At 48.7% G+C, this 16,328-nt stretch overlaps 1 protein-coding gene across 1 annotated transcript in view; it reads left to right on the forward strand.

Annotated features, from left to right (window-relative positions):
• PLXNA1 (plexin A1) overlaps positions 1 to 16,328 on the forward strand; it is a 260,073-nt gene that overhangs the window by 206,958 nt on the left and 36,787 nt on the right. Inside the window, 7 exon segments of the mRNA XM_056804732.1 lie at positions 761 to 762; positions 5,721 to 5,864; positions 7,273 to 7,432; positions 8,416 to 8,519; positions 11,269 to 11,365; positions 12,476 to 12,666; positions 14,749 to 14,918. Of these exon segments, the coding sequence (XP_056660710.1) occupies positions 761 to 762; positions 5,721 to 5,864; positions 7,273 to 7,432; positions 8,416 to 8,519; positions 11,269 to 11,365; positions 12,476 to 12,666; positions 14,749 to 14,918 (868 nt within the window).

A 16,328-nucleotide genomic window follows, 5' to 3' on the forward strand; every position in this document is an offset into this window, starting at 1 on the left:
CCTCTCTTCCCCTTCTCCCTTCCTTTCTCTCTTGTTTTTTGACATCTGTAAGTTTCCTAAATGTGCAGCTATCTCTTTATTCCAGTTATTGATAAAAATGTTCTTCGATTTAGGTCCGAGAGTAGATGGCCCCACAATGAAAAGAATACTCGACTATACCATTTGTTCTTAGTCCACTCTCATATTTTTAACTATTTCTCCTTCCTCTCCTCCCAGGGAAGCAGGCCCTTGTAGTAAAGATTAGAAAAGAAAGAGGAAAACCAGCTGTTCGGCAACACCACTGTGTCGGCCATATATGGCAAAATATACTGCGATTCCACATCCTTAGTGCCATCCCTCATGGAAAGAAGGCCAAGAGCCTCTATCTCTGTATCTTGTCATCTCTCTAGATAGGACAGACAATGTTAGAACATAGATTTTACAATATGTATTCTAGGAATGATATAGAAAATTATACGTAAGTACAGTGCATTTATATATGGCCATATTTATATTATTTTGATATTTATAACATCTAAAATAGAATGAAATGAATAATACAGTCATGACCAATATCTAATAATATAACTATTTAGGTATTGATATTATTTCTATATTACTTGATTACTCTTTATGTGTGTATACACACATACCCATTGTTTCCCCCATAGAATGTAAGCTCTTTGAGGGCAAGGACTCGTTTGCTTTTGTTTTTGTATTCCGTTCCCTTAGCACAATGCCTAGCATCTAGCAAGGGCCCTTGGCTCATAATATCCCTGAGAGGTGGATTGTGTGAGCGTTAGTACCCAAATTTATAGATGGAGAAACTGAGGCCAAGGACTGCTAGGAAGCGCTGGAGCTGGGCCTTGCTCTCCTTTGTGCTTTCTCCTTTCCTCTCTCATGCCTGTTGCGCAGGCCTCACCCCCTACCCCTCTTATCAGGGATTCTCCCTCCTCTCTGCTCCAGGCAGGACTCTGAGCCTCCCAGACTCGACCCAAAATGTCTTTTCCCTCAGGGCCTCTGTTGATGCCTCAGCTGGTGCCCATCTGTGACTGTGGGCCTGAGAGTTGCCAGGGATGACTGCCTCGCCACATGATGTCATGGCTCCTGTGGGAGGCTTTTCCAATTTGGAAACTTCTTTAGAATGTGCATCTTCCATGCAGGCACCCAGTCTTGCTCTCCCCGGAGCTTGGAGGCCTTACCTCCTCCCTCCTCCTGCCTGGGGGCGGGGGAGGGGGAACTTCCAGCACTCCCTGATCTCCGGCAGCACAAGGTGTATGTCTCTGCCTGGGGCATCTCTGTAGGAAACTGCAGCCTTCAGGGTGGTGAGCGTGAGGCCCGCGGGCTCCTAGCCAGGGGCGGCAGGGCACGTTAGTCCGGTCAGCAGCATTTTTTGGCCAGGTTAGGAGGAGGATCCATAGATGTAAACGGGCTGTCCAAATTGGGCAGGAAATGATGGCGTGGAATGTCAGAACTGGAAGAGCCCCTAGATAAACAGAATATAGAATATCTAGGCCTGAGAATATAGCGAGGTGCAACCTTAGAGTGCAAAAGTCTAATACTAGGATTTAGGAACAGACTGTCAGAGCTGGGAAAGATCTTCTGTCACAGAGTATCAGAACTAGAGAAGACTTTGGAGCATGGGTTGGAAGAGACCTTAGACTGCAGAAGGGTAGAACCCAGATTTGAGGGAGAGGCTTGGGCACCTTGGGGCTGTGAACTTGGCTTTTTAAGAGATAGTTGGGTCACTTCCACTATAACTGGTTTCCCATTTAATCTTATGTAGTTATTTTCCTACATTTAAAAACACTCTTCTGAGAAGGGGCCATAGGCTTCACCAGACTTGGGGTGAGGGGGCTTACGAGCCCCCTCATCTGTCACTTCCATTATACACTGAGGTCTGAAGCAGGGAGTAACTTGGCTGAGATGATGCAGCTGTTGAACCTCAAAGCCAAGAGTAGAGCCTGGGACTCCTGATTCTGAGACAGTGCTCCTATCTGGGAGGACTTCATGGAAGAAGTGAGAGCTGATTCAGGTAGGGTAGAGCCCAGAGGACAAAACCTGGGATGAGGAGAAATGATAATATTTGTGATGCTTTATCACTTACAAAGACTTTGGGCATATTAGGCTTCCTGTTCTCTCCGGGGTTGTTGGGGGGCAGTCCGGCCACTCAGCCTCCTTCCATCCCCCTACACTTTGACCAGAGGAGCCCCTTCAGCTGTGAAGACTGGGAGGGTGCAGGCCTCAGCTCCTCAGGCTGCGGGCCTTCACACTCTTCCTTTCGGCTTCCACATCTTCCAGGAAGAGACGGCTATTAATAAGTGGCTCCGGCTCCAAATTGGGTCGTCTTTCTTATTCTCCCCTTCTCCGGCGCTCTTTTTCCTCCTCTCCTGAAGCCGACTTAATGAAGCCGAGTTTGCAAATGAAACATAATTTCAAAGACAGGCGTGTTGTCGGAAGGTCTCGGGATGATATATGCGTGCTCCTGCTCGTTAGCAGCTGTCTCTTTAATTACCGCAGATGCTAACGAGATGCTAACAGCATATGGTGACAGGGGGAGCGCTGCACTTTGGTCCAAAGGACAATTTATTTGTGAGGTGGCCGGGGAGGAGGGAAGAGGCCATTGGAACTCCTCTGCTGTTTGCTGCTGGCCCTTTGTCCCCAAGTGGGAAGCCCTCTCGCAAGAGTCTGTTGGACCTTAGAGGGGGCAGCCTTGGATGCTGGGTGCCAGGCACCGGATGGGCTGAGCTCCTCCTGGTGAGGCCAGGCCTTGGGGCCACTTTGCTTGGGATTGTTGAGTTGGAGCCCTCTAAAGCTGGAAAGAGCCCAGATTCCCCCTGGTCTGTCCCCCTGGTACAGACAGGAAGTGGAACCTGAGAGACAGGAAGCTCCTTTCAGGGCCCTCTAAGATGCCTCCTCATTATGTCTTGAATTGGTGTTCATTGGACATGGATCCTAAGGGCCTCTGGCTGACTGTAGAGAGCCAGAAAGATGACGGCTCCAGCCTTGGCTCTGTAACTTCAGGGCCCAGCTCTCTCCCCTACTCCGGGCCTGGGAACCATCACTGACCTCCTTCCCCAGAGCCCTGATACTCTTAGCCACTTAACCTGGGCTTCTCACCCACAATATGAAGGAATGTAAATAGAATTGTGGGGCTAGAAAGTGGAATTCCTACTTAGTCACAAAGTCTCACAAAGGCATAACAGGCTCTTACTAAGTTTCAGGGTCAAGTGACTTGCCCAGGGCCACACAGCTAGGAAGTATCTGAGCCTAGATTTGATCCCAGGACTTCCTATCTCTAGGCCTGAATGTCAGTCCCTTAAGCCACCTAGTTGCCCCCTCAGGCTTCCAGATTTTTAACTGGAAGTGACGTTAGAGGTCAAGTTCTGTCCCTGTGATTTTATAAATGAATAGTGAAGCCCTAGAGATGATGGGCCTTGCCCAGGGTCACACAAGTTACAGAGCCAAGGCTGGAGCCGTCATGTTTCTGGCATTCTACAGGCAGCCGTCTCTGTGTTCTGCAGCGATTCAAATGCTCTTTAGACACAGGGACCTTCTTTTGGCTCCTTTCCTTGTTGCCAGTGATACTGCTATTTCCTATGGTCAGCCCTGCCTGGGGCCCCTTAGCCATGAGAATCCAGAGTCATGGGCTGGACCCTTGAGGAACTCCCCGGCTAATAATAAGATACCCTGGTGACACATGACAGCATTTTGCGTGTGCAATTTCATCACTGAAAAGCAGTGTGGCTAGGAGATAGGGACTGAACTGTGAGGCAGGAAGACCTAGGTTCAAAACCTTCAGCATCCTTTGTGTGCCTTAGGCTTGCTGCCCTGCAGAAGACTTCATCACGCTAGGAGTTCCTTTCACAGATCCAGTCCAGGTCCAGCCTCCCCTCCCACCCCAAACCATCTCACTTGGTGGCCATGCCAAAGACTGGCACCTAGAGGGGGACTCCCAAGGGGAGATGAAGCAGCAGTGATGGGGAGTCAGGGCAGAATCATGCAGAGTGAAGCTGTGCACATCCCAAGTGTTAGGGCTGTTGGAGGAAGCAGACACTCTGGACACTGGTCAGAGGAGGCTTCCCAGAGAGGGGCCAAGTTGAACTGGCCCTGGAAGGACAAATGAATGGGATTCTTTTTTTTTTAAATTTTAATTTAATTTAATTTTTTTGGTTACAATACTTACTTTATTTCCCTCCCTTCCCTCCACCCACCCTTCCCGCGGCCAACTGCAATTTCATTGGGTATTACTTGTGTCCTTGATCAGAACCTATATCCATGTTGTTGATGTTTGCACCAGGATGTTCATTTAGAGCTTATATCCCTAATCATATCCCCTCGACCCATGTATTCAAGCAGTTGTTTTTCTTCGGTGTTTTTACTCCCACAGTGTTTCCTCTGAACGTGGATAGTGTTTTTTCTCATAGATCCCTCCAAGTTGTTCAGGATTACTGCATTGCCACTAATGGAGAAGTCTATTACATTCAGTTGTACCACAGTGTATCAGTCTCTGTGTACAATGTTCTCCTGGTTCTGCTCCTCTCGCTCTGCATCACTTCCTGGAGGTTGTTCCAGTCTCCATGGAACTCCTCCACTTTATTATTCCTTTGAGCACAATAGTATTCCATCACCAACATATACCACAATTTGTTCAGCCATTTAAAGGGCATCCCTTCATTTTCCAATTGTTTGCCACCACAAAGAGTGCAGCTATGAATATTCTTGTACTGGTCTTTTTCCTTATTATCTCTTTGGGGTACAAACCCAGCAGTGCTATGGCTGGATCAAAGGGCAGACAGTCTTTTAGTGCCCTTTGGGCATAGTTCCAAATTGCCCTCCAGAATGGTTGGATCAGTTCACAACTCCACCAGCAATGCATTAATGTCCAGATGGATGGGATTCTGATAGAGATGTGGCCCAGAGGGGGTAGCCAGTGGAACCACATGGGAGTTAGCTCTGTTCAGTCTTGTGCCAGGGGTTAGGCCTCCTAGCCTGATGATGTGTGCATAGCTTATGTTCCTCAGACGATCAGACAGTCCATAAGCTTCTGATTAGTAGCTATGCTCCAGGCACTCACTGTGATGGGTGCTTGGGGTACCGTGACAAAAATGAAACAGGGCCTGCCCTAAAAATGAGGGAAATAACCTATACGTATGGAAATAGGACCAGCAAAGGAATTTTGGCAAGAAATGCTCTAGCTGCTGGAGGATTTGGGAAGGCCTTGTGGAAGAGGTGGTGTTAAAGCTAAACTTTAGGGATACCGGGGATTCAGAGCCTGGAGGTGAGGAGGGAGCCCATCATAGGCATGGGGCACAGCCTGACCCTGCTCTGCTGATGGGAGATAGGAGGCCATTCTCTTGAAACAGCAGAGAAGGGACATTTAGAAAAGTGGCTCGGCCTCACTTAAATCCGGTTTGTGCTCACATCAAGTGATGTCCCTTTGGTACTCTGTGGGTGCAGAGGACAAACAACTACAATAGTAGCAGTTAATGATAAGTACCTGGTTCAGATAGATGCTGTAGGAGTTCAAAGGTGGCGGAACTCAGGGGAAGGTATATTCATCTGGGTGGCTTCCTGGCAGAAGTGAGCCCTCAAGATTCCTCATCATGACTGTCCTGCTTGGTTTGGGGTGGTGAGCCCAAAGCTGCAGGGGCCCAGTTCTCGAATTGTAGACTCCAGAAAGGGTATGCATGTCTTGTCCTCTGTGACCAAGGCTCCTTTGTGTCCTCCCACCTTAGGAGTGTGCAGGGGAGCCTCTCTTCATGCTGTACTGTGCCATCAAGCAACAGATGGAGAAAGGCCCAATCGATGCCATCACTGGTGAGGCTCGCTATTCCTTGAGTGAAGACAAACTCATCCGCCAGCAGATTGACTACAAGATGTTGGTGAGTCAAGGTGGCCCTGTCTTTCCCACTGGTCCCTTTGGGCACAAATGTGGCCATTCCCATTGTCTTGGGGGGCTCCCTTTGGTCATGATATTTTGAGGGTGACTGGGAAGGGGGACGAGGAGGGCTTTGGGGCATGTCTGGCATTGACTTTCTATGCAGGGTCTTTTAAGGGCTGTTGGATCATCCCCAACACTAAGTGTGATCACTGCACAGGAGCCTTCATCCAAATTTGGGTTCCTTTCTACATATCGCCATGACACTTGGCTTCCTTTCCCAGTTGCAACTTGCATACCTGGGCCCTTTTCCTAGTCTGGGATTTCCAGATCTCTCTTAGCTCCTTAAAGTTTCATAGTCCAACTGAGAGTTGGATATCTGTCAGACAGGTATTCCTAGAGAAAATGCCAGGGTCCTAGCCCTTTCCCAGGCCTGGTGGCAGAGCATTTACAGAGGAAGGAGACACAGGAGACAAAACTCCCATAGGTAGATGATCAAAGAACAGTAATGCTTGTCTTTAAGAGGTGGCATCACATAGTGGGTAGACCTTGGTTTAAGCCTTGTCTCTTTCTTGTCATGCCACATGGGGTAGGCCGCTTAGACTCCCTGGGCCTGGGGGCAATGAGGTGGCTCAGTGTATTGAGAGTCAGACCCAGAGATAGGAGGTCCTGGATTCTAATTTGACCTCAGACACTTCCTAGCTGTGTGACCCTGGGCAAGTCACTTGACCCACTGCCTAGCCCTTACCACTCTTCTACCTTAGAACTAATACACAGTATTGATTCTAAGATGGAAGGTCAGGGTTTTTATTCCATTAAATTAGAGCATTAAGCTTTAATTGAATTAAATTAGAGAGTTGGGCTGAGTGTACTCTAAGGTCTAAGTCTGTTTTACAAGTCACCAGGCATGTCCCACCTCCATGATCTCATTTGATTCTTAGAGCATCTTAAGAAGGAGGCAAGGCATTTTCTGAGCACCTGTAGCTAATAAATCACAGGGCCAGGACTCCAACTGTCATCTCTTGACCCGAGGCCTCTTCTCTTTCCAAACCACATGACCTTCCGTTGTATGAGATCATCTATGATTAAGTGGTACATCATGGGAATAGCCAGTGAGGGCAACTTGGGAGGTATAAAGGCGTTCACTCCTTCTTGTTGGAATTTTCTTCTTTCGTGTGACCTTTAGAGTCCATTTGCTGGATGGTGGGCCGGTTCTAAAGTGACTCAGCCCTTTTGTGTGGTGGACAAGTGTCTCTTCCTTCGGTCCTGGGCTGGGACTGAGGGTTGGTACACAGGGAGAGCAGGGATGGCTGTCTTGGACAAGAAAAAATAGACCCTGCTTTGGCCTGGGGCCTCAGGAGAGCACCCTTCCTCCCCTCAATGGCTCTTCCTCAATTCCTTCCCCAATCCAGACACTGAACTGTGTGAATCCGGAGAATGAGAATGCCCCGGAGATACCAGTCAAAGTGCTGAACTGTGACACCATCACCCAAGTGAAGGAGAAGCTGCTGGATGCTGTTTACAAGGGTGTTCCGTACTCCCAGAGACCCAAGGCTGGGGACATGGACCTGGGTGAGCCAGAGATCCAGTATGCTCTGGGTGGGATGGGAAGGCTAGAGACTCTGGACTCCAGGACAGCTGACCGCTGCCCATTCCTCCAGGAGGCCCAATGACCTGTCAGGCTGGTACCTGGGGAGTACTCCCACAGGGTCTGGTGGATTCTGGTGGCCCTGTAGACCCAGAGGATAGGATGGGGCTGAAGAGGTCCCCAACTCAACCTTGTGGTCCCTAGAAACCAGGTGATGCCCAGGAAGATGTCTTGGTTTCAGAGCTATCCTGGGATTCTGTCCATTGACACATTTTTAACTGATTCCCTTTAGTGCTAGAGCCTGGACAGGAGGACAAAGCACTCTTGTCCTCATGGAGGGTGCCCTCTTTGGTGGGTAAACAATACTCACGTGGCTAGTCAAGCACTAAATTGTATGGTAGAGACTGAAATAACTTTAATAAACCCCAGGAGGGACAGACCAGAGCAAGTTGGAGGGTTCAAGGAAGTCTTTGCAGTGAAGTGGACAGGCAGGACTTAGTTTGGAGGAGAGGCCCAGGAGCCCAGCATGACTAGTGTGTGTTGAGCCCCATGGGACACCAGGAAAGGGGCAAACATGGCCCCTGGAAGGCTGAAAAAACAAATGTTGATAGTTAGAAGAATCTCAGGGAGCCTCTCTGTGAAGCAAAATATACACACAAAATGGGGAAATAATGGTATGAGGTGGCCAGCTGGAGTGCAGGAGACAGAATGAATCAAGGCACTGGGGGGGCAACGAGAAGCGTACATCCAGAGGACGAGCCCAGGATGCCTAGGGTGGAGGAGCCTTCTAGCTAGAACAGCAGCCATGCCAACCCTTTGCCCTGGCTCCTTCTTGTGACTTATCTCAGGATGCCCCTAGACTAGAACAGAAGCTCCCTGGAGCCACTCTCAGACTCTTGGCCTTTTGCTTACCAAATCACTGACTGCCTAGGTTCAGTCTTGCCCTTATTTTCCTCCCATTGCACAGAGTGGCGCCAGGGCCGAATGGCCAGAATTATCCTGCAGGATGAGGACGTCACCACCAAGATAGACAATGACTGGAAGAGACTCAATACCCTGGCCCATTATCAGGTAAGGCCTCTTGGTATCCTCGGCATCTCTGCGAAGAAGGAATTGCCTTAGTGGGTGGGTGTGAGGCACGCATGGCTCACTGTGTCATGCTCAAAGATCAGGGCATGGGGGAGGGAACACCCAGAGAGTTAAAGAACTGAAAGATATATATGTTACCTCCTAGAATGGTCTCATTTTCCCTGCAGAGCTTTCTCTGGGTGGCCACCCCTTGGGCATGTAATTAGCTGGCTAGGTTGTAGGCATGGGCTCTCTGTCCACAGGCCTGACTCCGGCCACCTAGGCCAGGTTTGACCATTAACTGATCTTGGACAGGTTCCTAGTATAGACTCAAGAACTTAGGCATGGAAGGAATCTTAAAATGTAGACCATCAGAGCTAGAAGGAAGGTTAGGTAAGCACTGAAAAAATAGTGACTGTCAGAGCTGAGAGGGGTCTTAAAAGAGAGTATCATAGCTGGGAAGGGCCTTGGAACCTAGAATATCAGAACCAAGAGAGGCCCTAGAATGCAGAGAACATTTGAAGTCAAGAGTTCAGAAGGACGTGAGAACGTTGGACATCAGAACTGGAAGGAAGCTTAGAATAAAGAATGTTAGGACTGGAAGAGAGCCCACAACTATCATTTTTTACCATGTTTTACTGAAGAGGAAATTAAAACTCAATTCCATTCAGACTGTGAATTATTGATCTGCAGTATTTCTTAGCATCTTTCTCCTTCTTTAGAGTTCCATTTCCCCTATGCTGGTCAACTCCTCGTTCCCTGTTACAGTACCCCCCCCCCCCCCCCCACACACACACCTCTCTGCCTTAAATCTCTTCCCTGGCTAATCATGCCTTTTCATGCCACCAGAATAATTTCTTCCCAATTCCCATCCCATCCCAGCTCAAGCACTTCCCTTGGCTCCCCATTTTCTATTGAATCACATCCAGACACCACAACCTGGTTTTCAGGCAGTACTTCCTGTAACTTCTCCCCACCCTCTTTGACATGATCTATATTCACTCAGAGAATTTGGACTCCTCACCCTTCCCCAAGTTGTATATTTACTCTGTAGGACCCCTACAACTGGAATGCACCTGCTCCTGTATCCATCTGTTGCAAATTTCTTGACTTCAAGTCCCCTGATCAACTGCTCACTCTCCCATTGTGCCTGCTCTGATTCCCAAAGCCTTTCCTGAATTCTGGGGGGCTTCATTTGTACAAGTGTTGTAACACTTGTTTTTTTTCCTTCTTCATCCTAATTCTTTTGTACTTGTCTTTAATTATTCCATGAGGTTAGAAGGTCCTTGAGGCAGGTGGTAGGTGGAAAGTTGTCATACTTGGACAACTCTGTTTGTCTAGTGCTTTGTACACATTGGATGGCATTGAGGTGTCCTAGTGAATAGAGCCCTGGCCTTGGAAGGAAGACCTGAGTTCAGATGCTGCCTCTGACATTTGCTAGCTGTGTGACTCTGGGCAGGTCCCTTAATGGCTCATTTTCTCTTTATATATACAATGGAGATGATAATATTGGCTTCCATCTCTCAGGGCCATTGGGGCTTTTGGGGGAGATAGCATATAAAACGCTTTAAACTGTGATATAAATGCTAACTATTTTTATGACTATGACTAGTTCTTTAAATGTCCAAATAGGCGTTTGTGGAGTTTAGTCACTTGTGAAGGAGGCTGTCTGGGGTCACGGGGCAAGTTCAGGGTGAGAGAGGCCTCCGTCTTAGGTCTTCTGATTTCTGGTGAACGTAGACTAAGGACAATCATAGCTCCCCTCTCCCGGGCTCAGGGATTTTTATTCATTCATTAAATTTCATTGAGATACGATGATCCAAGACAATACTGTAGGACCCACCATGAAAAAGGCCATTTACCTCTAGAGAGAACTGATGAACCCTGAATGTAGATTGAAACAGACTTTTAACTTTATTTTTCTTGCCCTTTTGGGGTGACTTGGCTAACTTAGAAATATAGTTTGCATGACTTCACATGTGTAATTAATATTATTTTGCTTGCCTTCCCAATGGGTTGAGTCTGGGCTGAAGGGAGGGTTAAAAATTTGGAGTTTAAAATAAAAAAAAGAATGCTAAAAATAAATAAATAATATATGTGTATGTATATCTTTATGTGTGTGTGTGTGTGTGTGTGTGTGTGTGTGTGTGTGTGTGTGTAAAAAATTTTTTTTTTAAAGAGAGACATTTCACTGGGAGCCCAGTGAGCCTATCCTGGGGAGGTGGGCACGGGGAGGGGAGGCCATACAGCGTTGCTCATGAGCCCCAGGCCCTGCCCTCTGGGAAGCCACATTAGAGTGGGGGAGATAAGGCATGAGTATAGGCCTCAACAATAGAAATAAGAGTTCAGGCTCCATCAAAGGGACTCATCTAGACCTCCGTGGGAGCCCAGAAGAGATCTAGCTTCCGCTGGGGAGGCAGGGCCCTAGGGAAGAGTCTGTGAAAAAGGCCCCATTCAGATTGGCTCTTCAAGACTGTGTAAGCTATCAGAAGGCAGAGACAGGCCCAGGGAGGGTGTCCCAGGTAGAGGGAAGAGCTCTGTGAGCTCTGGGGTGTCACAGCAGGCACTGTGGGGTAAGGGAGGAAGTTGGGACAGCTCCAGAGAACACATGGGATAGTTATGGTGGGACTTTGTCCTTGTTGTGAGCAGGGGAAGGGGAAATGGTGAGTGGTGAGCTCCAGCTGCCCAGCCATAGGGCTCCTGGCTAGGTGCTGGCCCAAGCAGGGCCCTGACCTTTGACCTCTGACCACAGGTGACAGATGGCTCCTCCGTGGCCCTGGTACCCAAGCAGAACTCTGCCTATAACATCTCCAACTCCTCCACCTTCACAAAGTCCCTCAGCAGATATGGTGAGTGGATAGAAGGGCCCAGACCTCCCTCACAGTCTCCAGCCCTGGGAGGGATATTATTTGGTGGGTTCCCACATCTGAGCCCACTTAGGCTATGATTGGGCAGGATGTCTGGAGAGGGATGAAAGGGGCCTGCCTGTCCCCTGGGGCAATGGTGAGAGGAAGGATCTCTCAGGTGTCAGCAGGGGAGACTCTGGGGGAAGCTTCAGCTGGCTTCTCTTGGGCCATCACTGTCTCAGGCGATGCCTGACTTCTGTATTTAGTGTAGCCCATAGAGCTCCTGCTGGAGGCTCTCCTTTGACTCTTGTCAAATCCCATGGCTAGCTACAGAGCTATGGGACCACCCGGTCCCAATGGAGGGGGCACTGCTGTGCTATCCAAACTTAGACCACCAGAGTCAGGACATCTTCCTCCTCTTGTCCTCGCCTTCCACTTCTTCCACTTCTTCCTAATCCTTCTCCCATCTTAGAGGTGGAAAGAGATCATTTGAGAACCAGTAAAAGGCCTCCATCGTTGTGGAGTGGGCCTCAAGCTCAGAGCTGACCAGGTGGCTCCTGGGATCAAACACTGGACTGAATTCTCATCCAGCCTCATACATTTATTAGCTGTGTGACCCTGGGCTAGTCATCTGCCTCCTTCCCAGGGTGGTGTGAGGCTCCTTCCTCCTCATCCTCCTCGCTGATCTCTTGACCTGACCATTCTACAGACTAGAAACACTCAGAGGTCTCAGAGGCCCCTCCCTAGCCCTTGTGCTCCTCTGGGGCCCTTGAAGTGGTGAAGAATCAAAGGCAGTCACTGGTGCCTTGGGCCGCTTCTATGGGACATGATGGGAAAGGCAGGGGCAGGAATCTCTCAGGACAAGACAGCTCAGATGGGTGGCGATCTTCCCTGGTGGAGGGCACCCCCACTGCTTAGACCCCAGATCCCTCAGAGTGTGCCCATGAGGTGCCTCAGAGCCACTGGGGCCCAGCCTCAGGCAGGTTATTCTTCTGAGGAGAGCCGTGGTCTTGGGGTAAGGCTCTGGGGTGGCCTGTGGGGGCCCCTGGCCTGGGAGGGAGCAGAGCTGGCTGAATGGGCCCAGTCATGCCCTGCCTGTTGCCCGGCCTGCAGAGAGTATGCTCAGGACTGCCAGCAGCCCAGATAGCCTGCGCTCGCGCACCCCGATGATCACGCCAGACCTGGAGAGCGGCACCAAGCTCTGGCACCTGGTCAAGAACCACGACCACCTCGACCAGCGGGAAGGCGACCGTGGAAGCAAGATGGTCTCTGAGATCTACCTGACCCGGCTGCTGGCCACCAAGGTACCTGGAACTGTGCATCGGGGGTGGGGCTGCTCTGAAGCTTTGGGGGACCATCAGACTCTGCATTTGATAGAACATGAGGAGCCTCGCATGGCTGGCTCCAAGTCCTGGTTCTGATTCTGCTGACTGTGAAATCAGGCCAGTCCCGCCTCCCAGGTCCACCATCTGTCCAGTGAGGGGCTGACCTCGAGGGCCTCTGACTCCCCTTTCAGCAATCAGGATCCGGATCCTGAGGGGAACTTGAGCCAAACATCCACAGGGGCAGAGAGGAGTAGACTCATGCCCTCCAGGAACATAGTCTTGAGCTAAAAGAGACCTTGGTCAGCCATTCTGTCTGACAAGGAGCCTGGCTCAGAAGCTCACCCCTTATTGAGCAGCACATTGCATGATGGGGCTTTTCTAGAAACGTAGTACCCTCCCCCCACCCCAGTCGATACTGCTGCTGCCTTCTGGAGGCTGCAAAGAAGACCCTCCTTCCTCTTCCTCATGAGAGCTGCCAGGAAGGATCCTGAAAGTGATTGCTTCAAGTTCCCTCTCATTTTACAGATGCATTTGAACTCAGGGTCTTTTACTCAGGATCCAACACTGTCCTTTTTAATATGACTTCTCTGTTTCCAGGTTTTTAGAGTTAGTGCTCAGTCCCACCTATCCCACTCCCTTCCCTCTCCCACCCCCATCTCTCTCTCTCTCCCTCCCTCCCTTCTCATCCTCTCTCCCTTTTTGCACCTCTCCCTTCATTCTTTCTCTCCTCCCCATCCTTCCCTCAATCCCTTCCTTCCTTGAAAGCCTAGAAGGCTCAGAATGAAGGGGATCAGTTCCCTGCTCATTTGTGTCCTTCATGGAATACCAATACTACTTGAGTCTTCAGGATTATAGCATTTAGAGCTGGAAGAAGATCTGACAGATCCTCTGTTCAAACCTACTTTGTTATTGTTGTTTTTAAAACCCTCACTTTCCATCTTAGAATCAGTACTGAGCTTTGGTTCCAAGCCAGAAGAGCAGTAAAGGCTAGCAATGGAAGTTAAGTGACTTGCCCAGGTCACACAGCTAGGAAGTACCTGAGGCCAGATTTGAGCATAGGACCTCCTTCTCTAGGCCTGGTTCTCTATTCACTGAGCCATCAAGCTGCCTCCCCTCCCCAAATTCACTTGTTTTTCAGAGGAAAAAACATATCCAGAGAGTTCTCCAGACCTCAGTATCCTGATCTGTAAAGTGGGGGTTCTCTGCCCTTCCTCCCTTCCAGCGGTCATCCTGAGTTTCTTTAGACATATAGGTGAAAGTTCTTCAAAAAACATGAAAGCATTTTGGAAAATATTGGAAAGATTGTTATTAATTCCTTAGAACTTCCCTGAGAAATCTGCTTTGCTTCCATAGTTGTTGACTAGGAAATATATATATAAATTCATTTGCAAACCTCCAGGTTGTTAAAATGAACTCGGCCATCCTCGTCTCCAGGTAGTAGTCAGTGATGATTGGGTCAGATATTCATGTACTGAATTCTCACCCTCACATCCTTGGGGGACAAATAAGGTTGTGGGTAGAACTATAGAATTTTGGTTCATAAATTCCAATCTAGTTTCTCTTCCAAAAGAAAGCCACATCATTTTCTGCATTTTGCTTGGCCTTGACTGTGGGATGCTGAGCTTGCCTCTGTAGATGACAGACCCTCTCTTTCCCCTCCTGGCTAGTGGTAGGGGAAGCCACAGTCTGTAAACCGTGCCCTTGAGCCATCGTCAGTTATGCCTCCCCCATCAGAGGGACTTATGTGCCCCACTTCACAGTCTCTTACCCAGGCTCCTTTGTTAGCCAAGAGTCAAGAGCATGACCTGACCAAGGTTTAGCCTGTGTCTAGGATTAGAGATCCAGTTGTACAGCCATAGCAGACCTTCATCTGTGCATGAGAGCAACTAAGGCAGGCATAGGGTTCTTTTTGTAGCTAACACGAGACTTCAGCCTGTGCCACTGACAAAGCTACAGCTGAGGCAAGCTCTTGGCTTTGGCCTTGGCTAACCATGCTGTCAGCAGTAGCTAATCTTTCCTGGGCCGTCGACTGAGCTTCCTTTCTCTCCTGTCCACCTCCAGGGGACCTTACAGAAGTTTGTGGATGACCTCTTTGAGACCATCTTCAGCACGGCTCACAGGGGCAGCGCACTCCCCCTTGCAATCAAGTACATGTTTGATTTTCTGGATGAGCAAGCTGACAAACACCAAATCCATGACTATGATGTTCGGCATACCTGGAAAAGCAACTGGTAAGTAGAGGAGTCGGTTCAATGTGGGCAGGCCCAGGAGAAGGGAAGAGGGCTCCAGTCCAAGGAAGAGGTCAGAGCAGACCAGGGAGGAAATTCTACCAGCCTTGGTAGCGGGAGTCCAAATGCAGACATTTGCCTGTATTGTGGTAGGAGGGAGTTGGGTTAGATGTGGAGAACTTCCATTACTCTGGAGAAAGCATCATATCGTGGAAGGAGCCTTGGGCCTGGATTCAGTAGAACAAGGGTCTACGTGATAACTTTGTCATTCAGTAATTTTGAAAACCTGGGCAAACCTTGCTAAGTTTCAGTTTCCCCACCTGTAAGCGTAGCTCATAATACTTTCACTGGCTGTCTCAGCGCCATGGCTTTAGGATTTCTTAGGAAAATCAATGCCAGGTTTTTTTTAGCTCTGAAGTACTATATGAATGTTAGCTCATTACTTATTCCATGGACTGCTGAAGGAAGCATTAGAATCTCTTTCCCCAGAGATTTTTAAAGGGGAGGCCATGGAGATCCATCAGTCTGAAGGCATCAGAGGCAAGCTGATGGTCTAGTTGACTGTTGGACTCTTCCTGACTGAAGATGTTGTGGTGTCTGTCCATGGTCCTGATCTTTTCTAGGGCTCTGCCAAGTTCTCCCTCCTTTTGGTGTGGGAGGCTACTCTCCACTGTGACTCATGCCTCCTCTGATCCCTAACCATTTCATAGGAGGGAAAGAGGTGGTCTGTGGTCATGACATTTAATCCTAGGAGACCTTCCATGACAGGATTCTCAGTGTCCTGAATTATCCTTAATTTCTTCACTGACATTTTTGAGTACCTGTTTTGTGTCTGTCTCTGTGTATGTTTTTAAGTAATAGCTAACATTTATATAGGGCTTTAAAGTTTGTCAAGTGCTTTACAAATATTACCTTCTTTGATCCTTACAAAAACCCTGGGAGGTTGGAGCTATTAATATCCCCATTTTACAGATGAGGAAACTAAAGCAGACAGCACAGCATCACACAGATAGGAAGTGTCAGCAGCCAGAGTGGAACTCATGTCTTTTTTTTTTAAACCCATACTTTCTGTCCTAAAATCTATACTAAATATTAGTTCCAAGGCAAAAGAGCCTAAGGGCTAGAGACAGTTGAGGTTAAGTGACTTATTCAAGGACACACAGCTAGGAAGAGTCTAAGGCCATATTTGAACCCAGGATCTGCTGTCTCTGGGTTCTGTCCTGGCTCTCAATCTACTGAGCCACCTAGCTACCCCTGAGTCTTCTTAACTCCAGGACCAGCCCTCTTCCCACCATGCTACCTAGCTGCCTCAGCAGCAAATGAGCTTTGTGAGAGGATTCCATAGTTCCCATCCTCTGTGTATTATTTCCATTATTATGTTCCTCTAAATGTCCCTTGAACTACATTCATTCA

This window comes from Monodelphis domestica, chromosome 7 (assembly GCF_027887165.1).
Source record: "Monodelphis domestica isolate mMonDom1 chromosome 7, mMonDom1.pri, whole genome shotgun sequence".
Taxonomy (NCBI): Eukaryota; Metazoa; Chordata; class Mammalia; order Didelphimorphia; family Didelphidae; genus Monodelphis; species Monodelphis domestica.